This window comes from Indicator indicator, chromosome 5 (genome assembly GCF_027791375.1).
Source record: "Indicator indicator isolate 239-I01 chromosome 5, UM_Iind_1.1, whole genome shotgun sequence".
NCBI lineage: Eukaryota > Metazoa > Chordata > Aves > Piciformes > Indicatoridae > Indicator > Indicator indicator.
Window position 1 is genome coordinate 31,313,241 of NC_072014.1, and position 27,471 is coordinate 31,340,711.

Sequence of the window (27,471 nt, forward strand, 5' to 3'; positions counted from 1 at the left end):
ACAGTCCAGGTCAGATCCCTTTTCTTAAAAATATTAAGAAAGAAATAACTACCTCAAGAGTTGTGCTGTGGTCAGTTTCACTCATACTGAACCCATACACAATTTTACCCATATGAGCACTAACAAACATGTTATGAATCCTGCCCTCCCCTGTACCATCTACAATTGTCCACCCACTCCCCCCAGGTAATTTCAAATCGAGCTAGTTCCTAGATTTGGGTCTCCACATGCCACAAAAATACTTGCACTGCCACAGCAAATGCTTCTTTTGGTGGCTGTGCTAGGCTGTGTAGGTTCATATTGTACATTAAACCAAGCCAGAAGATTTTGCTTCTGCTGAGGAGAAACATAACATCCAGCACAGCACATGCCCTGCCAGCACTTCATCCAACAAACCCCTGTCAGACTTCTCCATCTTAATGAAATGTCACTCCACTTCAACATCTCTGTCTTTCCTTCCATCTAGCTTTGGCAGCCTCCATCCCTTCCTTTTGGAATAAGATTCAATAGGTAAAACACAACTTCAATAAAGGCATGAGAAGAAAGCTGTGTGAAGCCTACCCTAAGCAAAGCCACAAGACACCATGGTCAGGATTTGCTTGTAACACAAGATCCCACCCCTTTCAATCAGCACTTCTTCATTTAACTGCTGCCACATGTCACCATGCAAGGCATGCAGAGCAATAAAGGATTCTGTAGAGTGCTCTGCTTTGTCTTCTGAAGGCTTCCTGACACGACTAGACACTGTAAAACATCCTGCAAAGAGAAACTAAAATGTACATACTCAGCTGTTGAGCCTGACTCACAGAGCCAGTTAAGATCCAGTGTGGATGTGGCTGAAGTGACACACCAGCTTCATATATTCATGGATCTGCCTGTTTCTAGCAATTTTGCCCGTGCAGTAGGGAATCATCTCCATGCTGCAGGAAGCTTGTAATCTGCAAAGTTAACTTTGTCCAATTACACAGGGTTGGAGCCTGGAAGAGGAGATGGCAGTGAAACAAAGGCAATGCAGAAGAGCCTGCCAGCAGTTTTCATAAGATGGATACTGACCCTTGGGATGATAAAACTTGCTAGTAGTCTGCTGTGTTTACAGTTATGCAGCAGATGGTTCCTTTAAAACAGAAAAGCTCAAAACCAAAACAGGAGGTAGCCCTACCATCACGTTGTTTGGTGAAAGTTTCCTACAATTTTTCCATTGTCAGTCCCAGCTGAGAGATGTTTGCTATGGGTAAGTCACACACAAAAAGAAGACAAGCACCTGCATGCCAGGGAACTTCAGCATTACTCCCATTGTAAGATCCATGGTAAGACATTCTGAATCTCTTCTTCAGAGTACCAGTCTGTCTTTGCTTCTTCCATTCAGCCTCTTGATCTCTCCTCACTCTACTCTCTTAATCTCTTCTTTGAAGCCTTCTTCAGACAATTTTGAGCAATCACTGCCCTTACAGCCTGTTACCATGTACCCACTTATCCCCTTCCAAGGGAGCAGCAGGGCTTGGGCATACTTGGCCCATTTTCATGCTACAGCCAAAGTTCTGTGTTTCACAGCACACTACTAGACTGCCAATTCAGCTAACTCATGAGATTTTTCTCAACAGGCACCAAATAACACTTCACAATTCATTTTAATTGCAACTTCTTTGCAATGTTTTCCTTTGTTTGAGGGAGAAAAGGAAATTAAAGAATTGGTTGATCTGTGCTATATTATAATTCTGATCCAGATCTAAAGCAATCCTTGCTTTCAAAAGAACAGAAACAAGTTTACTGTGAATAAAAACAACCCCAAGTGATGTCTCACAGCTGCCTCTCCTCAGCAAGATGCTATTGACCTTCCTGGTTTCTCTTCCAGTGTGCTGCTCCCACCATCTCTATACAGGCTCACAAGCCTCCTCCATTTCACACACGGTGTTTGCTGTCTCCTCACACATATTCTTATTCACAGTCCATTTTCAGTTTGACCCTCCCCGTAGTCCCACCAGCCTAACTCTACCACTCCATGTAATGTCCCTGTTTTCAGCAGTGAGCTGCCACTGCCTTCTCTTACCATGGATGGCACAGAAGTGGGTGGAGAACAGAAGAAAAACAGGCAAGCAGGAGTGCAAGTACAGAATTTTACAAGGAAGCTGTAGTCCAGCCATTAGCATCCCTAAGTGCATTCCCTTCACCTGCAGAGCACAGACATGCCCTTCTTCAGGCCAACACACAACGCATTTGCAATAGTAACTTGTTCCTTTTTGCTATGCCAGCATTCAAATTCAATGCAGTTTTCCCACTGAAAATGTTTCTGTTTCAACAACACTCAACAGACACCTAGCTTGAGTCTACTACATTGTCTTTCATTTCTTGCAGAAGTCTGCTGTTCAGTTTACTTGAAGGCATTATGAGAAGTCTTTCTGCTCCACCACATGTTTCCACTGATGATCATGTAAGTAATCAGCATGCTGTGGTATGCAAGATTGGTCCAGGCAAGCTCATGTCTATTCAAGTTCAGCTACATCCAGAAGATTGACTGAACAGTAGGAAATACATAAGCTTACAAGCTCATTATTTATTCTGTAGAAGTGACTAGAGGCAAGAGAAGTTAGTCACAACATTCAGTCAATGAAAAGTGCTCTTTACAAAGATTTTAGATGCCTAAATTCAGAAGACCTGCTTGGGCCTTCAGATGCCTGAGGCATCCCACACTGAGTGCCTAGGCACTACAGGAAAGAGCAGCTTTGGAAACTGTTTCACGTGTTAACCAACCCAAGGTCATGCAAGAAGGTTTTACTCCTTTCTTAGACCTCTTCTTCTCCTCCTCCTTACTGAGGCTGGAAGCTAAGGACCTCAGGAAGCCATAACCATTCCCCTTTCCCTGCAAAGCAGATAGGACAAATCAGCTCTCTTATAGGTTCAGTGTGATGAATATGGGATGCTGCACAACACACCAAATTCCCTTTCATCCTGCACCATGTTTCCACCATGATCAAGACAGACACACCCTGTTGCACACTCATCAGGAGGATCAGCCCACCATCCTCATCACGTTTCTCAAACATCTTGGCACAGAGAGGAATTCTTTCAGCTAAACGGACTGATCAGACAAACAAAACCTTGGATCAGACACACAATCACTGCAGAGTATGAAAGTGTCTCCCAGACTGAAAGCAAGAGAATGCTGATGAACACAGCTGTTTGGAAAAAAATCTCATTGTTCCATAAGCTTTTCCCTTAGGACAAGTTACCCTGGTCTGAAAAAAAAAAATATAGAATGCTGGTTTTAAAAAGAGTAGTTGAAACAAAGCCCAGCCACCATTTTCTATACCACAGTTTTAGAAACCCCTTTACGGCGGATGCTAACATACAGCTGTGAATGCAACAGTCAAAGAGACACAGTGAACAACGACCAGTTCAGAGCACAGTTATGCAAAGAGGTGCCACCATCACTGACAATGCTGTTCTGTTCTTCCATAAAGCTGTTTTGTTTAAGGTCCTCTTTGGAAATTCCATGACAAGATACATGTGAAGTACCAGCAAGGACACATGTGCTTCTCCAGCATTGTTTTCACCACAGCTAAAATTCCACCCCAGAAGACCTCCTCAACCACAGTCTGTTCCATATGTTCAGTATCTAATGATCAGGGCTATACAGTCCTGCCCACACACAGTTTGTCTGCCTGTCCCCATTCCTCCAAAATATCACCAAGCACTTCTGCAGCCCTTGCTTTTCATGAGTTTTGGAGCTGTCTTTGAAGGCAGACACAATGATGAAGCTTGCACACCCTTTGTGACTCCACCTCTGTAAATCACAGAAACCAGTGGTCCTGATAACACAAGATCAATGCACATTTCCCTTACACAAACATTAAGGAGCATAACAGTGTAGGACCTCAGCCCAAGAAAGTTAGGAAACACTTTAGTATGAATGCCAGCTGAGTAATACCCTCCCCATTTCCTCAGCAAAACAACATTTGACCCACATGATCTACAAAGCAACAGCTTACTTGTTGCTCTATGTAACCCCTCCTTATAAAGAAAGAAAACCTGACCCACATTTGAACTGTCTCAAAGCAACACCATTAACCTGGTGCATCATCTTCCATGGAAGACTTCTCTAAGGCAATTTATCTTTCGCAGGAGCTAATGCTGAAGTTTCTCTTCCTGCCTACAGCATTCACTAAGAGTAAAGCTGGTTAGTCCTGTTCATAGCAACTCTGCCCCTTGGGAAAGAAAAACAGCTTCCACCTCAAAAATACATTTCATAAACTATCACCTTCCTGTTACAAGACCTACGGATATACAGTAAAGCTATTACTTGTCATTCAAAAAACAAACCTAGATGGGTCATCCATGGGGTAAGGTTCTCTGCTGTAATAAGGAAAATCGTACAAGGAGGCCTACACCAGAACTTCATTATTAAATTAGCATGCCCTATCGACACTTCTATACCCTCCTCTTACTGTCAATGACTTGTAAGGTCTCTTTGGTATTTTAATCCCTTACTTTTCCTATAATCATTGAGTATTCACCTGCAATTTTGTTTTGCCAGACTTTTTCTATGCAGTCTCATTTTAAAAATCATTTGGAATAGTTAATATTCTGGTTAAGAATCACACCATGTAACTCCATATATATATATATGAGGTTTATACATAAGCCATCTATACTCTAGCATATGCACACTCCAGGGAGCCACTGTTGGTCACAAATACTGGCTAACGCAGATATTTTAAGGCCCCTATCACTGTGATACCTAAATCAAAAAGACGGATAACAGGAGAATTGCTCTGCAATTTCCCATCAGCATGTTCCTCTGCCAGGCAATGCCACTTGCAGTGCAGTTCATCAGAAACAAGCCCAGTGTTCTGCTGAAAAGAGGTCAGAAACTGAGTGGTAAAGCACGTCAAGGAGACATGGTACCAGAGGTCTGTGAGGCCAAACTGCAGCCTGTTGGGCAAGTCATGGCCTGATTTGCTGGAAATGGGTGTCATTCCCTCTGCAATGCTGGTAGCAGGAACAGACAGGTGGGCCAGGCCAGGCAGCAAAAAGAAAAAGGCACAATGCCAAGGTATGCCTGAAGCAAATTAAGTATCAGAAGGCAGCAGGTTCCTTTGAGACTGCTTGGTTGCTCTTTTGGCAGAGGAGGAAAGCAAGCCATTAAAGAGGCAGAATACATCCATGTCGACTTCATTTGCAGCACTAATTGCCATGCACGTGCACTAATTGCCCTCACATGAAGTACAAGGGAGCAGGCACTACTTGAATCTCATTCAGTAGGTGAGGCTTCTAAAGTAATGCTTGTTGAATCATGCTTTCCACACTCTTCACTCATACCAAAGCAAAACGAAGGGAACTGGGGCAGTGTCCTTTTTCAGTGAAGTCACCCATTGCTGTAGAGACCAAAGAGGAAACTCGCAACCCCACAGCCAGAGTCATTTGAAACATTAACAAAGTCTTTAGCTTGTTACCAAGGGAAGTGGAGGCAACAGCCACGGAAACTAACTCCTCTGTTGTCTCTGAAGAACAGAGCAATGGAGATGTGCTCTGCAGCTGCAGGTACCCTATGCAACTATCTTCCTTTTTTTGTCAGCAAGCAACATCGTTTCATTGCAGACAGTGAAAGCTGATGGCTGCCAGAGCTCACCCTACTTACAGTGCACAGTTAAAGCACACCAGAAAAACAAGCACCAGCAGGAGGCACATGGAGCTGCAGGGCCTGGAGCCTTCTCTGGCTGTTCATTGAGAAGGTGAAAGCAAGGAAACAGGAGAGGAAAGCTGGGCTGCAGCAGGTGAAAAACCCATGCTTGGCCATCCTCAGGATGTTGTCCTTAATACTGCTCAGCTACATCAGTGTTTTCTTCTAGCTCCCTGACACTCCTTTCTCACTAGTTAACACCCACCTCTGACTTGCTATCTCAGGTGCATGTGTGCATCTTCCACACTATTTTGGTCCAAATAAATGGACTACACTAACTTTGACTGAGTTGTGCCAGAACCAGTCTGGGAACAAAAAAATATTTCAATTATTCAATCTGCCTGTTAGGCATTGCTGCTAAAGTACACACAACCCAAAATCTGGAAAAGCAGAACCTCAGTGACCCCTCATACCATGGGTGAAGAAGAGGAAAATGCACTTCACAGTACTGTATTTTTTTTTTACAGTATTTCTTTTCAAGGTTATTTTTTCCAGGACCTTCCAGTCAGGCTGGGGAAAGACACAGGAAACACTGCCAACACATCTTCCACCAGCATCTCTCAGAAAAAAAGTGCACTGCAGGGTGCCTAGTACAAGACAGATGCCTTTCAGTAATGTGTGAAGACTGATCAGTGTAAATCAGTCACTATTGTTCTACACCAGCTGTCCCTTCATACAGAAAATCCCTGAGGGTAGTTGAAGGCACTTTGCAAGCAGCCAGAGGGGAAAAAAGGTATTTTTAGTGATATGCAGAGTGCATTTAGATTCCAAATAATTTCTTGTGGTGCTAAATAAAAGCTAGAAAAGACAACAAGGGTTTCAGGTATGGCTTGAACAGAGGTAAGACTCCTGTTATATCTCCGTGGGACACGGAATAGCAAAAGGAGGCCATTAAGGTACAAAAGTTGTTTAACTATGCCCAGGAAACTGCAGCCCTGCCTAAGACCACTGCGCAGAAATCAAGCCACCAAGCCACCCATTTGAACAGAGCACAGTATTTCTCCAATAATCTTCGGGAGGAGGTTTGGTGGACAGGAAGTCCAAGGGTTGGCTAAACATGACAGATAGGTTTCTCTCTTCATTCTGGCCTATTCTATCGCAACTGGCCCCAGCCCTTGCCAAAGAGGTAAGCACATAGCACGAAGGGTGACACTATCTCTTCTAATAGAAAGTGACACGTGTGGGCAACGCACTAAGTTAATAATATATACTACTCCTGACTTACACAAGCTACCATCTTGCCCTTAAGATATTACAGTAAAGATAGGTCTATTCAAAGAAGTTCATCAAAATAAATTAAAGCAAATTATTTAAACTTGTGTGAACACTCCGCTTAAGAAGCATGACTTTATTTAGTCTGTATTCCCTCTGGAAGTGAATTAAACTAACTAGATCCATTTGCATCTGAAATAGAAGAGTAAGGTGATTTCAGCAGTGAGCCCCAGTCCCTATACAGTTAGCTCTATATAGTGGTTTAACTAATGTGCCCAGGGCTACCTTTCCAAGACATCTTTATTTGTCCAAACTGTTAGTGTCATGACTACAGCCACCTACTCATTATCTATGTTAGGAAAGAAGGAAAACAAACAAAAAATGCAGTCTCTTAACTTTCTCTAATAAGAGAAGAAAATATTTTCAGGAAATACCTTAAGTATTTCTTCACAGTCACTTCAACCATGGCTGCAAAAAGCACACACTTATAATCACCTCCAGAGAAGCTCTGGAGTGCCAACAAGTTACTGAAATGCACTAACAGCTGAGGATTGGCCACTGAAAAGGAAATCACCTGTGCAAGGACACAACTTTCAAGCTTATTGCTTGTACGGAAGTGCCTGCAAGAAGGCCTCATTCAGGAATGAGACCCAGCGGTGCCAGATGTCATACTCTGTGATGCTACATTGTTTGTGACAAATAGAACTGCAGGCTTTGGGGGGGGTGGGAATTAATGATAGGTGAAATAAGGAAACTAAACCTAATAAGATGCCAGAGAACTCTAGTTGTGGACCTCTCTTTATTATCTGTTCCTACTCAGGGCTGTACTTGCTTGTTTGCTTGAAAAAAAAAAAGCAAACAACAAACCAAACAAGAAAGCACATCAGTACCTTTGCGACCCCAAAGAGTATAAACGAGGGTTTTTTTCAGATGTATCTATGATCAGTACCTGCCACAAACAATTTAGGCTCTTGGCCTTGTCTTGGTGCAGTGGAATGGCATAGCTGACCTCTAGAATTATCTTTCAACCATATAATCTCTGGTTTTGTAGCTTTCAAAAGTTATCAGTGCATCTGTCATACCAGTGGGGTGACATTTGCTCTAACACAGCAACATGATAAAGAAGATCCAGGCCCAAGCTCTAGTCTTTCATTTTCCTGGCTCGTCAACAGCCTTACAAATTTGTCATCTAGAATAGTAAACCCCACATATGTACAGCAGCTATTTGGTGGCGTACTGATAAAGAGTCAAGAATAGAAATGGAGCAAAGAAAAATGCCACACTCAACATCGATCAAAAAGGCAAGAACATAATTATCTATTATGAGCATGATGTCAGAGCCCCTTCACAAACTAACTCGACCATCTGTATTATATTTTAAGTAGGAAAAATACCGCCAATATGTTCCATCACAGGGTGCTATATGCCTGTCTTACTAACAGGGAAGATGAAAAAAGAAATACTGGTTCAGTTCACCTCCAGTTGAGAGATCACTGCAGACTGCTTTTTCAAATCGCAAATACTGTGCAGTTCAGTATTTAAACTTTTTTTCCTCCTTTACCCTTTGAAGAGAAGAAATGATTAAGTGTAAGAGAAGAATTGTCCAGTCAGTAGCGTTTAATGTGCTCAGTAGTCCTTCCTGGCTTTAAGATCCAGAGAGTTCACCACAGAGCAACAGTTCCCACAGCAGTAACCTACTCCATGGTTAATGGTTTTTAAAGACTGCCGTTAGCTTTTACCCTGAGTGAGACTGACATTTTAATTACAGTCTCCCATCACAGTGCAGAGCATTTCTTCCTTTCCTCAGTGAAATTACTAGTAAACACCTGCCCCCCCCAAAAACTAAATCCCATGCAGTTGGAAATTTTTTAATTAATAATGTATCCCTTAGCCCACCCATTTGTGCAATTCTGTGCATAAATATCCACACATTAAGCAAGAACACAGACAAGGCTGATGCTGGGTACCTCCCAGCAATCGGAAAGAGTTCATCACTCAGCAAGCACATCTGAGTAGCTCTGTCATCTGTGGGCTGACCAGCAAACTACTGTTTTTAGAAATACTGATTTGAGTAGTCCCTTACCATGTGTCTAGCTCTAAGAATTTAGTTTTCAGAGTCTAAGAGACACAGAGATCAGCATTTGTAGCATTTAGTCTAGAGAAAGGAATAAAGGGAAGGAGCCATGGTTTTTTTCTGGAGGGGAAAATACAGCCAGAGAACTGTCTGCATTAACAATTCTTGAAAGTAACGTCATAGCCTTTTCTTCTGACTAGGAAGTAAGACAGAATGTCTTATAAAAGCTGCAAATATATTTAAGGAATAAAGTTTGTTGTAAGATGCTGCTTTGAGAGATTAATTTCTCACAGGTAGAGGAGAAAAAAAAACACAAACCTTTCCTCAATTATTTTTCCCCACTGTGCATTGGCACATTTCTTTGTTTAGTGTCTGCAAAGATGCACTCTGATACTAGTAGAACGTGCATCTTAAATTTGTAGAGCAGCTTTAATCCCCAACTAAACGTCCCAAAAGCAAAGTTTCCCAGGGAAAAAAAAAAGAGAATTACAGCCAAGAACAGTAGTACCACAAAAGCCCAATTCACAGTAAAAAATTTTATGGGTGTTGCATGGATGTGTGTAACTTTTCGAGAAAAGAAAAGGTCTAATATTTCACCTGAAAACATATCACTCAAACCAGAGAAGCGGTCTAGCTAGAGGAGTAGAAAAAAAATTGGGGCAGGATTGAGGATGCTTTGAAATATTCTTCTCTTCTGGTGTTTCTGTTGCTATGAAGTAGAAGAAGCCACAAATGATGACCACAGAGTGCACGCTGGATTTGCTTCATGCTATTACTAGACACTCTGAATAATATCTTAAACACAAAACCATGATTTGTGCTCTTGATGTCTGGGGAAGAGTGTAAGAATACATCACAACTGCATTAGTGATTTAGAAACAAAGAAAAAGGTACACAAAGATACTTTATTTTCAGAACAAAGCCTGACAATACAATGACGCTTTCTATAATGAACACTGTAATGAAAATCCTACTCAGCATCTGTGAGGCCAGACTGGCACTAGAAGCAACACTGTTGGTGATGTCACTGCTGTCCATGAATTCTTAAACTGTGGGGTCTCTTGCCACTTGTAAATGTATCATCTTTGTAGCACAAAACTGTGTCTGGCTGAAGCAGTTCACAAGCCTGTCCAACTGCCAGGTTTCTGATGGGAGAGAGACCTCCTGAATGTTTAAATGCAAGGTTGAAAGCAGAAGGAAGAGCTTTAAACTATTCTCAGTCCGTTTCTCAGTGTCAGAGATCTTACGCTAAATTCTATTGCAGATCTGTTCAACAATACCATTCCTCTACTCTCCAGTGATGAAGCTGGCAAGACTTACCACCATCATAAAGCATGGATTTGCTTGGGAGTGGTCCAGTTGCAGGTGATAAAAAGCAGATTGACTCTTGTCTTGGCCTGACAGCCATTTTATGTGTGATTTTATTAAGTGCTAGAAACTTCAAGCTTTCCTATGATAAGGTGAGAAAACTTTGGAGTTCAGGAGAGAAATATTAAAATTGTTGTCTGTTTCTCACACCCCCTCATAAGTACATTATCCTTTTTAATGTCTTTGGGGTTGTGTTTTCTCATTCACATGATATTTCCCCTTGGGTTTTTTACCTAGCCTGAGGACTCCATAATAATAATGAATCAAATTAAATTTCTGGCAACGGCAGGACACATCTCACACAAAGATAAGAAAAAGAAGTATCGTTTTTATAAGTATCAGCAATATCAAAACAAAAGAAGAAAGAGCATCGCTTGGATGCTAGATATCACAAGTTCAGATCACTAGGCTAGACTTCAGAAGGAGGGAAGGAACTAACACTGAGTTAATCCCACATCAAAACACTGGACTCACAGGAGATGAAAAAAGTCACAGGGCTGTTATACGGGAACCCCACCCACTTCCCAGAAGCTGTGAATCTTCACATTCCTTACACACACTTTGTCACAGTCTTACTCCTCTGGGACATGAAAAGAAAACATGTGGCACATCATGAAATCATGTAGCGCTGTAAAGGCTCAGGAGAGACTCTAATGCACTCCAGCTACCTCCTCGCTACATATTCTGGGTACACAGCCACATGTGCCATGTAAATCCTACAGTACAAACCAGACAGAAAGATAAAGCTAGCCCAAGGCTAGTGAAACTTGCAGTCTTGTCTTCCACCTCCCCAAAGTGTGTATTTTCTCTGAACCACACCCACCTGCATAGGGAATAAAGAAAAAAAAAGGCAATCAAAAAAGAAAGAATACAGGAACTTTTCAAAGCACAGGTTCTGAGAAGCCACTACCAGCTACAGGGTGCATCACATTAAAGCATGTGTGGAAGGTACCATCAAAATAATTTCAATTTTTACCTCCTGGTGTTTCAGTTGCTGCTGATTTTTCATTGAATCTTCTACCAGGATAGAAGGAAAGTTCTTTTAGCTTCGTTAGAAAATGAAAGCAACAGCCAGTACCAAAATATGAAGACAAAACCATCTATTCCCAAAAGACTGTAGCTATTCCAACTACTGCAACAGCCAAAAAGTTAGCAATTGTCCTGATTTTCTTAAACAGACCAAGAGGGAACTATGGTGCATGACTGAAAGATTAGCTAATCAAACACAAATTGAATGCATTTGTAGAACAGTTTAGGGCCCAAAGTTCACATTCCATCTAGGCAGAGTCCCAGACCCCAGCACTGCTGCCCAAGCATCAGCAAACTCAGAGCAGAAGGGCATTTAAGAAATGCTGAATTGATTCAGGCTCCAAGAAGGCACAGTAAGTAAGCCTTTAACATTAGGAAAAATTAGCATTTCATTTCCACTGCCACGCAGATTTACAAATCATCTCAATGCAGTTAATCACAAAAACATGTAAATAAGATGTCCTGCCTTGGACAGGTTTCTGACAGAGTATAAGGGTCATACTGGTGACAAACCAAGCCATCCAGGACACTAAAGGACAAGGCAATGACTGCTTTCTAAGACTGTGGCCTATCCTTCTGCCTCATGCATCTTGATGAATCCCAACATTTTGCTGAAGCATCTTCACCTCTCCAGAAAGAAACAGAACTAGCACACTCTTCCTTTTTCAAGCACATCATAAAACTGCCTAGAAGAACAAGCCTTTAGCTAGAATTAATGAATCCAGAGCAATGCACCTAAGTCATCCTCATCAGGTTTTATCTTTAATTACTGAGATCTGAGCTAGCTAAAAGACTGCAATTGTGACCATGAGATTGAGAGAAATGAGTTAAAGAAGTCAGTTTACCAAGACAATGCACCTTTTACAAATCCAGAAATGCAGAGAAATTAGATGCACAGCATTCAAATACTATTACACTAAAAGTTTTTGATACCAGTGAATATTACAGTGAAACATCAAACTAATGCAGGGTGGTAGGAAGGAGGACAAAGCAAGGCAAGGGATTAGGAGGCTTCAGGATCATAGGGTAATTTAGGAGATAAGAAAAACAGGTGTGTCTTTGTAAACCTCAAGCAACACAGGCACTCCCAAGAGATATTGCCTGCCTCCTGAGGACTAATTGATGTACAATACCTCAGGGATTTAATTAATTACCTCTGTTACAGAATTACATTAGGGAGGCAATACCAATGCAGCAGTCACTGAATATTCTGGGTTACCGTATTTTCCCTAAACAAAAGGTGGACAACAGTAAAACGGGCAGCAAACCATAAGAAAAGTGGCACACATCTATCTGCATTCCAGGTAGCTAATCTCTCCTTCTTTATGAATAAAGACCACTCAAAGACAATGAAGTTCAATATGATAACTTGAGTAGCACACTCCTGAGAACCTGCTAGTCTCGAAATTGGTCATCACCTATGTATCTTAAACACACTGAGGCCAATGATGGAACATACAGTAGTATTTCTCCTGTTATGTGACTAGCTTCTCATTGAATGCCATTTAAATTCCATCTAAAAAGTATCTTTGCAAGATTCCAGAAGATATCCAAGTCAATATCCTATTACAGTAAGAATTTGGTTTTATCCTGCTGAAGTGACAGCTTATTTAGGGAAAAAGAGACTGTACATGTTTTCATACCAGCATCTTCCTAGAAATGGTTAAACTGACATACTATGCTTTGAGGAGAGCCACCACACAGCTGCAGAACACTCATGTACCATTGAAGTGGAATGACAGGGAGAAAGGCTAATATGTACACAGTTCTCAGAAACGAAGGATGAGGAGTACTTATGTTATATATATATATATATATATACACACACACACACTTATGTAATATATGTTATTATGATGGAGACGTATGGAAAGAAGGGGCTGAGCAAGAAGCTCAGCAGCCTTGAATCAGAGTGCCATAAACAAGAGCCATGTGCTAGGACAGCTGTTCAGAACTGTGCAGCATCCTTGCAGAAGGTGTGCAGTATTATTTAGGGAGGAAAGAGATTAGAGCAATTCAGTTTCTCTTTTGATGAAGTTACTGACACAGGGCACCACAGAAAAGTATTTATCTTTCACAGTCTTCTGTTTTCACGGTGCCTTAACAGTCACCCACTCACATCAAGTTAATAAACTACAAAGGCTTAACTACATCCTTGAACAAGGAACCTTAGAAAGTTAGAATAAAACAGGTTTGGATGGGAAAACAGGAGTAAATCTAACCTCAGTCCACAAGTTTGTTTGATGTTTGTATATGGCATTCTTATCCCTTACTCCTGATCTTCTACCCACTCCCACATACAATTCCCATCCCTTTTTAAGTCTGATTCAGAGCCCAATAAACTCTGTTGTGAAACTCTCTGTCCCTTAGCCTCTAGTCTTACAAAAATGCCAATACTTACTCAAGACTATCTACACTGGGGGCAGCTGGACTACTCACATGACATCAGTTAAGCATCTTCAACCTGCACACTGTAAGATCTTCCCACGCGTCTGTACAAGTTTGTGTGTCAGCTAAGTAGTTTGTTCCTACCTGAACACAGAATAAATCTCAGTATCATCTTTGTTGTGGATGCAAAACAATTAATTGATAAATAGTATCTTTCTTTCTCAGTTAGATATTAATCTCATTCACACATAAAGTACTTCTTACATGCATCCTGGAGTTGAATGTGTTTTCAGAGCCCAGAAGTGCATCACAACCAGTACCCAGAAGAGGCTGCCCACAAAGAGAGGAGGACAAGCTTGTGTGTATTGGAACACATATGTAATCCAATCTGTCCCAGAATAACACAAAGACACAAACCTGAAGACAAATTAAGTCATCCTCTCCTTAATAAATCTGAAAGCAGTGCCTCTAGAATTAAGTGATCATAAGTACACCAAAAAAAAAAAAAAAAGCTTTCTAAGCAATCAAGATTTGTAGTTGTTGGAGTGTCAGATATTTAGTGTGCCCTGCTTCCAGCTCCAGTCTTTGGATGTGAGTATATTCTGAAACACATGATTTCTTCTCCTGTCCCTCAGCACCAGAAGACTTTGGAATGCAATGCCATAATTTCTGTTAATTAGGTCTTTTTTTTTTTATTCCTATCAAACATTAATTCAAAAAGCCAAGATCATTGTCTCTACCTGATCAGACTTGCAGATGTATCAAGTACCTGCTGCTTTTGCTAGGGGTGGCTCAGGGCACTCTTTTGGAATACAGATCCCAGAAGTAGCAGCAAACAGAAGTCAGAGCCTACTTTCAAGTGCAGCGACCCTAGATTATTTTAAAAGGCAAGTCAGTTCTAAGACTGTTCACAGCTGCCTTTACTCTTGCCACCTTATTGATCTAGAAACAGCAGACTGCCCTAACACTTTCATGAAGTGTGATTAGCAGAGCCTCAGACCAGAGAGTTTGGTGACAGAGAAGCCCATCAGTGCTAGGAGAGGGTCATTCAGACAATGAAATCATGCATCCTCAGCAAGGGAATCCAACAAGTTGCCTCTCTCCTAAAAGGAAACTACAATCAAGAATTTCACTTTCTTTCTCAAGAGAAACAGCAAAGTTTTTAACAGGCTCTTGAGCCTCATAAAAGTGCTCAGGAGTCTACACAAGAGTCAGCTTTGAATTTTAGTGGATCATAACAGGAGTGTATCATTTTTCCTGGCTTGGAAACAACTGGGCAAAGATTAAAAAGAAAAAAGCCCCCACAAAGAACTTGCTTAACTATTATGGTTAAAAATGATATGAAAAAGAGAGGAAAGGGAATATACATCCTAACCAGCCTTTCTTCTATGACTAGGCTGTGGATAAAGAACCATCTGGTCACAAATGCATTCATATCCAGTCCTGCTCCACAAAACTCAGGCTGATGTGACTGCCAGCATGAAGTCACTGAAAACAACTTAACCCCCTCTTCTCGATTTATCTGGTCTTTGTCTACCTTCACCCCTGTTAGTTTGAAGGGGGAAAACAGGGCTTGCGTACATCAGTGGGGCAGAGCTGAGCACAACAGATTTCCATGGTAACGAGATACAGCCCCAGTGAGGAAGGTTTGATAATAGCTGTGAGGCAATGTGCTCAGCAGAAACAGATTTTTCTATCAGACAGCCAGAGATAGCAGCTCATGCTCATACGCAAACGTGCAAAGAATCTCATTCTTGGCCTTGTACAACCCCACTGAATTCAGGCAGAGTTACGCCAACATTGACCACAGCAAGATAGAGACCAGCATTTGGGGTTAGCAGGAAAAATAAACAGGCACTATGGAGAGACACTTTGCCTTTTAAAACAAAGTAAGAGTATTCCTAAAACAGCGTCCATTAACTGAAAATGCATTGTCAAACTGCAGGAGAACTCAGCTCTAGTACAGTTGTGCATACTGTACCATCACCTACAGCCATGGTTTTATCTGAGAAGTACACGTTTATAAACAAGCATTAGCCTTTTACAAATAATCCTGCTGCATTTGGAAAGGGAAGGACCTGTAATTATCCCACACTCTACTCAGGGAGTCAATCATTTGGCCTTTATGATTTAGGCTCTTTCCCATTAAAATATAGTTACTAACACTTTCCAACATAATGGTATTTTATGCACTCATTAGTATCCTCTAAATTCAGCTTTTCTCATAACAGACTACTAAGTCTTCTGGCCACAACCATGACAAGCTTTGCCTTCACATGCAAGAATAGAGTCTCCAAATACACTGAATTCAATAGGACAAATCTCAGTTTATGAAGCTCAGAGCATGCACAAGGTTTTGCAAGACCAAAGCCCCAGTGAGGAAGATTACAGGCCATTAGTAAACTTTTCCAAGTGAAGCAGAAAAATAGCAACTGTCCCACTCTGTGTATGCTCTGCTGGAAATGCACAAAAAGCCATTTATACCAGGCATAAGAAAAATATGCCATGTACGGTTTATAAAAATATCTGTAACAAACCAAGAACAAAGGCAGAAACTGTCCAAGCAGGCTCTAGTGGGCAAGAAAGAGAAAAAGAGTAATTTCATGGGCTATTTTGTAGAGCAGAGCCCAGTGGCAGCCCCATCCTAACTTAGTTTTATTAAAGCTCCTCAACTTTTCCTGACACTGCAATAGGTGGAACTCAACTCAGAAGTAAGACTCGAGGCAGGCACTGCAAGAGCAAGGCTTTGTTTTGTATTATATGATAGGGCTGTAAAACTAGCAAACACCTGAATTTAATAAACAATCCCCAGTTGCACACAAGCGTCAGGGGTGATTCTGTGACAGGCTCATCCTTGTTCAAAGTCCTGTCCATCAGAAGGAGGATGATTACCACATAGCCACGATGTTTTAAATCAATGGTTTCCCGATTGCCAAGGTAAGCTTAAAGCACTTGAATCCCAAGGCTGCTTGCTTGGCTTAAAAAGAAGAGTAGTGCCTTGTATTGCCCTTGTTTATACAGATACGGTAATTAAAACTTGCATTGTAATGCATTCAATAATAGTCTTATTGTTCCCAGGAACTGAACTGCTCCAGTTAAACATGAAATCACAGCTAAATAATTATCTGCATTTATACTTAAAAAAAAAAAACAACACGCTATTTTTCTGGCTGCGTATGAACTTCGGGCTTCCTCACCACAGATATTTCCAGCACATCTCAGAGCAAAACGCCTTCCTGCTAAACCAAAAGCTGACTCCACGTTACCGTGGAGCACACTCTCCGATGTCCCAGCAAGCACAGCGCTGACACTGAACTCAAACTCAAGTGACACACGAGGATAACCTCTAGCCTTTAAAAACGCCGACTTCCCACACAATTCTGTGACACAGCAGCACAAGCAGACACCGTTCCACAGGTGTGCTTAGTGCTGAGCTGTTTATATTAAATATAACCAAAGGGCATTAGCAGGGCTGGCTGACAGTGCTGGAGCAGCGGTCACAGGAAACCAGCAAGGCACATTTCTTCAACATTTAGAGCCTTAATGAAAACCAGCAACAGGAAACACCACAAAGAAACAACGTTACAGGCTTGCCACCACATTGTACAACATCTCATCTTGTGGCAGGTAACCTAGGGATTTGGCAGAAAGCCCTCTCAACCTTACAGTATCAGACAGTTCCGGGGAAGTCTGACAACCCCACTTTCCTCACCCTGCAACACAGTAGACAGGTAAGTGCTGCCAATTGCACATCCAAGCTGCATGGGGTTCACCTACCTGCTTCAAGAGGAACTTATCATCTGCGTTGATCTTGAGGGAGACGGCCAGGTGGATGGCGGAGAGCACCACCCCGCTGATGACCGCAGCCCTCATTCGCACAGGCAGCAGCGTGTAGATACTGTAGATAAAGAAGACGGTCCACCAGATGCCTTCCGAGGCACTCCTGGGCCACACCAGTAGAACCCCTACCACTTGCACTGCCAGAATCACCAGGATAACAGAGTAGCACGCCAACCACATATGGTCCTGGTGAAATTCATTGCGGTTGCACACCATACACAGCACCACCATCAGCAGGATGGCCAGAGAGAGCACCACGACGTAGGATACCTCATAGTGGCCATGTGCAGCATGGAAGATCAGCATGACCACACAGACCAGCACCAGCACAGCCATGAGCATGGTGAGGCTACTCTGGTTGAGCCGGAAGAAGTAGCGCTGATAGAGGCGCTCTAGTTTTTCCGACTGGAACTTCTTGGACCTGAAGATCTGCAGCAGGCTATTGCAACAGCCGCCCATGGAGAAGGCCACTTCGGAGTCCCCCTCGTCCCCGTCCTCCTCCTCCAGCTCCTCAATCTTGGCCTTAATGCGTTTCTCCTCCAGCCCCAGCTCCACAGATCGGGGCCGTACCTCCCCCTGCTCCTCCAGCTGCCGGAGGCTGGCATTATTGGGGGCAGCAGGGGAATCACTGCCGGGCGGGTGGTGGGACCGATGACGTCGGCTGTCGTCACCGTGCTCCTGCCAGGCAGATTTGGACCTAAAGCTCGTCATCCTGCAGCCGCTCTCCCCGCGGCTCCTGCGCGCCTGAGGCTCGTAGTCTTCCTCGCTCCTCCACCTGCTCGACATGCGGGAGGCCTTCTTGCCCGAGGACCTGTTGGGAGGCGGTGGGTAGGAGTAGCCATTGGCCCGGGCCTCCGCTTCACCCCAAGCTGAGCGGTGCTGCTCGGTGCCTGCCCAGGGTGCGGGGCCGCCGAAGCCCGGGGGGCTGACGCTGTTGGACCGGGACATGCCCTGAGGGGAGGGGCAGCGGGCGAGGGGACAAGCGCCGGGCAGGCACAGGGGGCTCCCCAGCCACAGGGGACGAGTAGCTTAGAGAAAAGCCCTGAAGACGACAGGGAAGGCGGAAAAAGCGAAAAAAAAAAGACCAAAATCCGCAAACGCCCCCAAAGTCTCAGGAGCGGCCGGTCCACCCTCAGGGCCAGGGTCTCCCCGGAGGGACCCTCAGGGCAGCGCGGTGGTGGCCAGCGCCATCTCCGGCCCTGGTGCTTCGACACCCCCGAGCGAAATCGGCACCGCCGGGGCCGGGACACCCCCGCCTCACGGCAGCTCGCCCTTAGACGAACCGCGGCGGCCGCGGGGGCTCCGGGCGCCGCGGGGGAGCCACATCGCAACGCGCCGCGCCAGCCCGGCACCCGCCGCTCGGGGCCAGGCGCAGGGCAGGCGGGCGGCGGCACCACTGAGCGGCGGGTAGCTTCGCCGCGGACCGGTCGGTGGAGTGGGCACGGAGGCTCAGGCTCGTAGGGCCGCGGCAGTCGCCAGCGGCTGGAGCATCCCCTGCCAGGGGGGCCCTGGGCGCGGCGGAGCTGCCCGAAGCGGGCCGAGCTGCGGAGGCGCCCCTGCCTTGCCTCGCCTCCCGGCGGCGGAGTCCCGGCGGCAAGACAGGGCTGGCGGCAGCCGCACTGATCATGCACACGGCTGCCGCTCCGACTGCCGCTCCCGCTAATGCCGCGATGCCTTCGGCCGTTGGGAGCGCCTCTCGCCCTGGCCCAGGGAATGGGAGAAACGAGCAAATCTGAAGAGAAAGGGAGGAAAAAAAATTTAAAAGGAAAAAAAAAAAAAAAGGCAAGAGGCTGGCTGCCTGACGCTCCCTTCCCCCCCTCGCTGTCAGAGGAACGGAGCAGCGGCGGCGCCGGCGCGGGGCTACGGGCGGCAGCAGCCCCGCGCGCCCGTCTGCTAGGGACAGCGCCAGCCCGCCCCAGCCCCGCGCCTCTTTGTACTCCCCATTCAACCGGGCGACGGCCGCGCCGGCCCCCGCCACCGCCCCCCGCCAGCCCCCATTGGCGCGCCCCCCGCCGCCGCCAGCCGCCATTGGCTGTTGCAGGCAGCAGGCCTGCCAATGCGCCTGGGGGGGGGGGGGAGGCGGGCCTTCGCGGGACGGCCGTTAACTCCTTCTGCGCGCGTCGCCGGCCGCTGGCGCCTCCCGAGGGCACTCTTAGGGTCACCCACAGCGACATCGCTGAAGTGCTTCCCAAGGGCTCGTCCCTGCTGCCGGTCCCACCCGTCGCAGAGGGGCCGCGTAGTGCTACTCGCCGCCATGACGGGAGGGAAGCAAAGGGGCTTATTTCCATGTTCTGCCTCATCTTTAAGGCTGCGGATTTCTGTGTGGTAGCTGTTCCTGGAAGAAGCAGGGAAAGAGAAACCGCCTCCTGCTCAAGGTGACAGAAACGTCACCATCAAGCATCGGTGATGAAAACAGTGGTGAACAGAGGGATGGTAAAACGTCAAAGTACCAATTACTGGACCTACTAATAATACAGCAATTAGAGCTCAAATACAATACAGGCTATTTTTTGGGTTTGGATTTCCCCCAACTACCTAGAACCACAGCCCACATCTTCATCTGACAACACTGACACTCGTGGAGTGCCTGGTTACCTGGACTGGTTGGGTGGCAGAGAGAGGATAACACACCAGTTCCCAACAAGTTTCAAACACCAGACTGTTCTACAATATTCTTTCAGATGATCCACTCTTTCTGCAGATCTGAGTTAGCCAATTAATGATGTACAATATTTTGAAAGTAAGCATAATATGTACTAACAATGCTGCTTGATGGTCAGTTTCATTGTATTCAAAATAAACTGTCAATTTGGATAACTGCTTAGCTTTGGTAGCTGAAACTGATAATTGTCTAAGTATTTGTCCAAACATCAACAATCCCTGCTCACAAGTAGTCCTTTGTACCAGTAGCACTGAAGCTGTGGTTGTAAAAGGACAGAGATACAGCAAAAGGTTTGTAGTGAAGTAGCATTGGTGGATACAGTTGGGAAAACCTTCCAAACACAAACCCTTCCCCATCCTTTAAATTTCTAAATAACTCCACAGACTACAGCAGTTTAGGCATTTCTGCATTTCACTGAAGGTTTGTAAAATCACATGCTGAATGTTAAGGATCTGCTTACAAAGAGCATCTTTCACTTATCTGGAATAAAGAGTTTCACTTTAAAAAATGCATGCAGCTGTTAAGAGTGTGCTCACTTATGTGGCATCTGCCTGCCAGATGCTACATGTTGCAGCTGATCAAGATTGCATTCATAGGTCCTTATCCATGAGGAGAGATTTTTACATATAAATGCTTCTTTCAGATGGAATTTATCTTCTGTTATGATATTATTCAATGCTGTCACTATCCTTACGCTACAGTAAAACAAAACTGAAGAATTCTGTGGTTGGTTACTCTGGATGCACCATGCCTGAACTCCAGGGATAAAGACAGTCAAACAATTCTTCATCAGGTTGTAAATTGAGACAGATCTTACTCTTTTATACACAAGGCAAATTTTGGAGTTGTTCTTCCAAGGCCAGCAGAAAACAATTTCATTTTTTCACAACAATGCACAACTGCAAAACCACATAAAGGGAGACAGATGACCCACAAGAATTTAATGCTTAGAATTAATTCTGCTTGACAAAAGATGGCCAACTAGGTATGTATAAGAACCAGGCACATCCCAGATCCAACATCATCATCTTACTACATTTAGTTCTGGATATCAACAAAGGATTGCTTGGGTAGTGGGCCAAATAATCTATGTTCTACCACTTAGGGTAAGTCAGATCTTACTTAGCTTTTGCATCATGATAGCCTCTGGAAGCCTGAATCCAAGCCAAAATTCCACTGTAGAGTAAGCTATAGCCTCTTCTCCAGAAAGTTCATGTATACAGGTGCCAGAAACTGGTAGTTTTAATTCTAGAGTATCAATCATGTTTCTTTTCATTATGTGTGGGTTTTTTTTTGACCTATTAATAGTTTTGTTTTTTTTCTAACATTACAATAATTGATGTAAAGCTGAAGACATGAAAGTTTGTTTTTAAAAAATTTCTTAGCCAGAGGGGAAAAAAAGCTTAGTCCTTGCTAGAAGAACGAAAGTCTTCATCCAAAAATTTTGTAACTTTAAAACCAGGTAGGTAAACACAAGGTGTCAAATTTAAAGAAAGGCAACAGAGCAGATAGAAGAGATTCTCCAAGAAATCTTGACTTGTGAAAACAGGGGAGGTGGGGAGGATGCAAAATTCCATTAGGTACCTTCAATCATAATCTCATCAAATTCCAGATTAAAGTAGAACCCTGCCTCTTTGGGCTGCTCTCTTTTTCAAATACTATTTCTCTGGTTAAAATAATTCCTATACAGAAATAGACACATGCAAGATTTAGAGAACACAAGCACAAAATTACTAGAGTGGCATCAACAAGATACTTTAAGGAAGCTGTGAGAAAAACAAGTATAGTCAGAGAGCTAAGTGAAGCACAGACCAAAAGTTTTTCAATGCACAAACAGTGCGTACAAATTCTGATTTCAGAAGTAGCTTCATAAATCTGTATCAAAACATTTTTTACTTCGGTATCATTAGAACAGGTGCAGTAGACAAACATTAACATTCTTTCTTAGCATTATTTACTTAAAACAGGGAATAGCATCTAATGACCTCATTCTCCTGGCTTCCATGTACCACAAGATTTATGCAAGTATTAAATCCCGAACTGTAAAATCTCTGTGCTCCCTAAATTAGTGACGCTTTTATTAAACAGGTTCTTGGTCCTTTCACCTCTGCATACTCCAAAACAACTCTGTAATCCACAGCTAATAAAAGAATTTGACTTGGTGGCATGAAATACTGAAACTGAGTAAGCCATTATTAGTATTTTTTTGCCCCCACCTCAATGTGGTAACTTACAAGGAATAGAACCAAATGGGAGCAGAAATCTGTGAACACATAAACCCACAGCCATTAAAAAGAAAAAACTATGCACAAAGCCCAACCCTAAACAACCAGACTTATTACTGACTTTTTGGGGTTTTAGGGATACATAGAAGCCTAGAAAGACAAGGTGCTTACTCAGTCAGGTTTATCAACTTTTTCACAACAGCATTCAGCCTTGTTAGCTCACCTATGAATAACATCAAAGCAATGTTAGCATGACTGAAGTATTTGCCTAGAGTGGACTCCTGTAACCTGTATGAAGCTCAGAGCAGACAATTGTGCTTCTGGCACATAAGCTGTACCATTTTAAGCTAGTTTATCACCTACTTTTAAACAATCTGTAGTGAGGCCTAGTCATAAGTTCCACTTACAACATTACTATACTTAGCTGCAGTACAAGCACAAATCGTAAAGGGCCACCAGTAGTTAAGGTCACACATGCCTACAACAAAAGTGTGATAGGCCTTGTCATTAGAGCCATAAGCACGCCAACAACTCATCAACTTCCACTACCAGACAGCCTAGCTTTGGTACACCTGAAAAGAGGGCCCCAAGTCAGGTGGTCTTTTCACTCATCAGATTTACACTAAAAAAATGGACCAATACTGTCCTAATTACTTAAAGAACCACAAGTCGGTACATGGAAAAGTGTTACATTCTGTGCACAAGACTAGCAAAACCCAGCCTCAAATGTTTTCATTTTACTGTGTCTACCCTTCCCTATTTACTCTGCCGTAAGATTAGTACACGGTGTAGATGATTTAGAGATAAGCTTAGAGAGAAGTTGTAGGAAATTCTTCTGAGAATTCCTTTCAGAACTGGCTTGCACTTTTGGCAACTCTAGTCCCAAGTCAAGAACAGGTAAATGGTCCAGGTGGGAAAAAAAAAAAGTTCAAAATTGCCTGCCGTGTTTTCATGAGAAAGCCAGGTTTGAATTTAAAAAAAAAAGGCAATTTTTTTTAAAATTGTGAAGTTATTTTGAATTACACAACTTCACTGGGCCGATACCAATACATTGTACAGTAAATTTATTCTTAAAAATTCCTCTAATGGAACTCCAAATGATAGTTTATAATGCAAACAATTATCAGTTTATAACATGTAACTGGAAATAATTAAAACATGATTTTTAACACAAGTGCTATGTAGTTTTACATCCTTCCACCAGCAATTTATTTCTTTAAAATCTGGCAACCTATGGCCTGATCTGTAGTCACGTATCATCACGACCCTGGAGAACACCAGCCCATGAATGCTTATGCCTGCCACATGTTTGCATGCATCCATTATGCCTAGCACAGGTTTCCACATCTCCTTTGATCTGATGCTACTTTTTGAAGACTATTTCAGTACTGTGAGGTTACAGTTTACTTCTAGCAGGGCTTGGACAAGATGAACTGTTATTTTCCAGTCTTTTTAAGTAAACTAACCAGCAATGTCTGACTTTCACATTCATTTTCTTGCTGATATAAGAAAGCTTTTCCCACTGTAATAGCCTGCTAACTTCAGAACAGTGTAAGCGCTTTGTTTACTTAATTTAAACTGCACCAAGAAGCTGACTAAAGAAGCACATTTAGTACTCCAACCAGTAACTTTCCCAGTAGTTTATACACAGCAAATTAAAACAGAGGACCTAAACCAGTGTATCTAGTTCCCCATAATCACAGTGAATGAAAGGCTATCAGGACACCAGACAAAACATTGCCAATTCCATTAAGCACTGATACGATGCCTTAAAAAAATCATGAAACAACCCTCCCCTCCAAGAAACCCACCACTACTGGATACCAAAAGTAAAAAGGAATTTTAATGTTCGGTCAATTCCCAAAACTTCTTTAGGAAGCACAACGCTCCGTTATCCCCCAGTACTGTTTCTCTTCTTCGACCTCACCTTCTTATTGACAGCCATTTAATAGAGAAAACCAGGGCCAGCACGCAGTACCTGTTTCCTATACAGTAAGAGACGAAGTTATATTTTACCTGAAGATGTAGAAGGCACCCTGATTTCATAAAAGCAATCTAATGTTAGATTGACCAAAGGGCTCTCCACTTCCTATAGCCTCTCCACAACCGAGTATTTTTGTAGACATGCTAGATGCAGAAGGACCAAAGGGGTGACCTTTAAATTGACGTCAACTTAAAACTAATTTTAAAGACAATACCTGAAATGCCTATGTATTTTCTTTAGATCATCACTGAGTTGTTGGAATTAGACTAACCCACTGTAGTGTCCAAGAGGCTGAATGTAGATTAACAGCAAATATGATTCTGTGAGTTCAATTGTTCAACCTAGAAAATGCCAGTATTATGGTTTAAACACACTGATTAGTGCTAACAGGTTTGCAGAATGATGTACAGACTCTTTGAAGCAGGATTCAAAAAGGACAAAATGCAATTCAGTATTCACAATTCAGCTGAATAAGCCTCTGCAAAACAGTCCAAATTTATTTCCCGAGAACAGCAGCCTCATGTAGTACCAGTTAATGTAAAAATGTCTGAGTTATACAGAATTAATTTAATCTACAGAGAGGCAGTTTGTTGTGACAGTTTGTGCAAGCAGAACTAGACATGGAAATATTTCTAAAAGTAGAATCAATTATGGCTTTATAGTGTAAGACAAATAATATGTATCTGCTTAAAACACTAGAAAAAAATCCAGATACAATCATTGAATGGTTGGGGTTAGAAGGGACCTCCAAAGGTGATCTAGTCCATCTTCCACTAGATCAGGTTGCTCAGAGCCTTGTCAAGCCTGTCCTTGAATTTCTCTAGGAATGGGGCCTCAATTACCTCCCTGGGCAACCTGTTCCAGTGTTCTACCACCCTCATGGTAGAGAACTTGCTCCTAACATCCAATCTTAGTTCAAACCATTGCCCCTCATCCTATCACTACAGGCCTATGTAAATAGTCTCTCTCCAGCCTTCTTCAGGTACTGGAAGGCTGCTATTAGGTCTCCCTGGGGTCTTCTCTTCTCCAGCTGGCACAACCCCAGCTCCCTCAGCCTGTCCTTGTAGCAGAGGTGTTCCAGCCCCCCAGTAATTTTTGTGGCCTTCCTCTGGACCTCTTCCATCAGGTCCATGTCCTTCCTGTGCTTAAGGCGCCATAGCTGGATGCAGTACTCCAGGTGAGGTCTAACCAGACCAAAGTGGCAGAATCACCTCTCTCAATCTGCTGGCCTTATTGACAATAACATAACATCTCTTTCTCTGGTATCAGTACATTATCAGTGTCAACATATCAAAGGAAAAACACCCCTAACAATATTAATGTCCAATACTCATGTGAATACAAGAAGGGCTTTTACATCTTTAACATTTGTAAAAAAAAGTATTATTCTGGAAATCACTGACCAAACATTATTAAAAGAGTTTTAAATTTTCCATTCACATTTTTCATTCCAAATGTTCTAAGGTAGACTCTGGAAATCACCACAGAATCTTTATTAATTCTGTCACTACAATATTAAAAGCCTTTTGACAAGTGTGGAAGAGTGATTGTTTACAAGATGGGAAATAAGAGTTTAAAAGCCATGTGATACTGAATGGAAATTCCAGGCAGCTGGGTGGCTTGAATCAATCTCAACTCTAGAAATGCTAAGTTCATACCAAAAGATATTCATATCTTTTTGCTTCATACCCAGCACAGCATCACAGATCCTTCCTCAAGTCTTATGTCAAGAACTGCTGATGCTTTAAGATGAGCCTTAAATGCTATTGTGAAAACAATTTGCTTACAAACACATTTTTCATTTTGCCCTAGATAACTAAAATTGCTTCCACACATGCTGCTTTTAAAACGCAAAGAGAAAACAAATAACCAGTAATAGTTATTCTAAGGCATGAACAGAATTCAGCACCACTCTTCACAACATAACATTTCAAAGCAGTTTTGAATTACACAGCGGTGCTAACTCACAGCTATCATGCATAGGACATGTGCTGATGCTGGCCATGACAACATTATTTCATCCTGTCTGCAAGTAAAAAAAAAAAAAAAAAAAAAAAATCACTGTAGTTGTCCAATCTTATGACAAGCATATGCCTAGAATAGCAGCCCTCACTCTGCAAGTACTACTCAGTTCCTATTAGAGGATTATAACTTGTTATTTATGAGCATTAATGGCATCTAGACACAGTATTTAAATCTCTCTCAGAAACTGTTAAAAATGCTGTGAACGTTGCCGTGGTAGCAGACATATTATATTTAGTAATTGAACTCTGAAATATTCTGTTGCATTAGTTAAGCATTCCACTATATTTATAATACTCAAATAATTTAGGTTTTGTAGAAAACCATCACCATCTAGAGTACAGATAACAGAGGAACAAAGAGTTCGCGTTCTCTTGAGGATCCTGCAGGAATTTTTAAGTTGGAATGTTAATAGTTAACACATTGTTATGAATACCTCTTAAAAGTGAAAAGCAGGGCATTTGTAATGGTAATGAGTTAGATACCATTATTTGTTTTGTCTGAGCTCAGAAGTTATGTAAGCAATAAAAAAAACCCTTGTAAACTGTAAGGTACGCATCATTATATACAAGTGAACATAAACGTAACTCTAATTCACATCTATAAAGTATCTGCTTTTGGTCAAACAGTAATGATACAACACGTTTTGTTCAGAATTATTTTATTTGGATTACAGCAATTAGTATCACTGATCAGTAGGCCAAATCCAGGCAGAGAGCACAGAATCAATTTCACAAGGCAACAACATGGACTAGTATTTTAGCATACAAACCATTTCACTGCATTATCAAGTAGAAATATCTTCCAATCATGCATAAAAAGTCTATGCTTAATCTTTCAGAGCTCCAGGTAATACCAGATTCCTAAATATACAAAAAATACATTTAACTTATAATAATCTTAGTGAATCACTTATAAAATTACAGTTTTATTCTTCACAACATAGAAAAAAATACAAAAATGGCTGTTTTCACCCAAATTTCACTGACA

General features: G+C 42.6%; 1 protein-coding gene across 1 annotated transcript in view; it reads right to left on the reverse strand.

Annotated features, from left to right (window-relative positions):
• The window catches only part of ADCY5 (adenylate cyclase 5), a 207,596-nt gene extending 189,060 nt beyond the window's left edge, over window positions 1-18,536 (reverse strand). Inside the window, exon 1 of the mRNA XM_054380728.1 lies at window positions 17,526-18,536. Coding sequence (XP_054236703.1) covers window positions 17,526-18,536 — 1,011 coding nt within the window. The remainder of the gene's footprint in view (window positions 1-17,525) is intronic.
• Window positions 18,537-27,471: the final 8,935 nt, after the last annotated feature.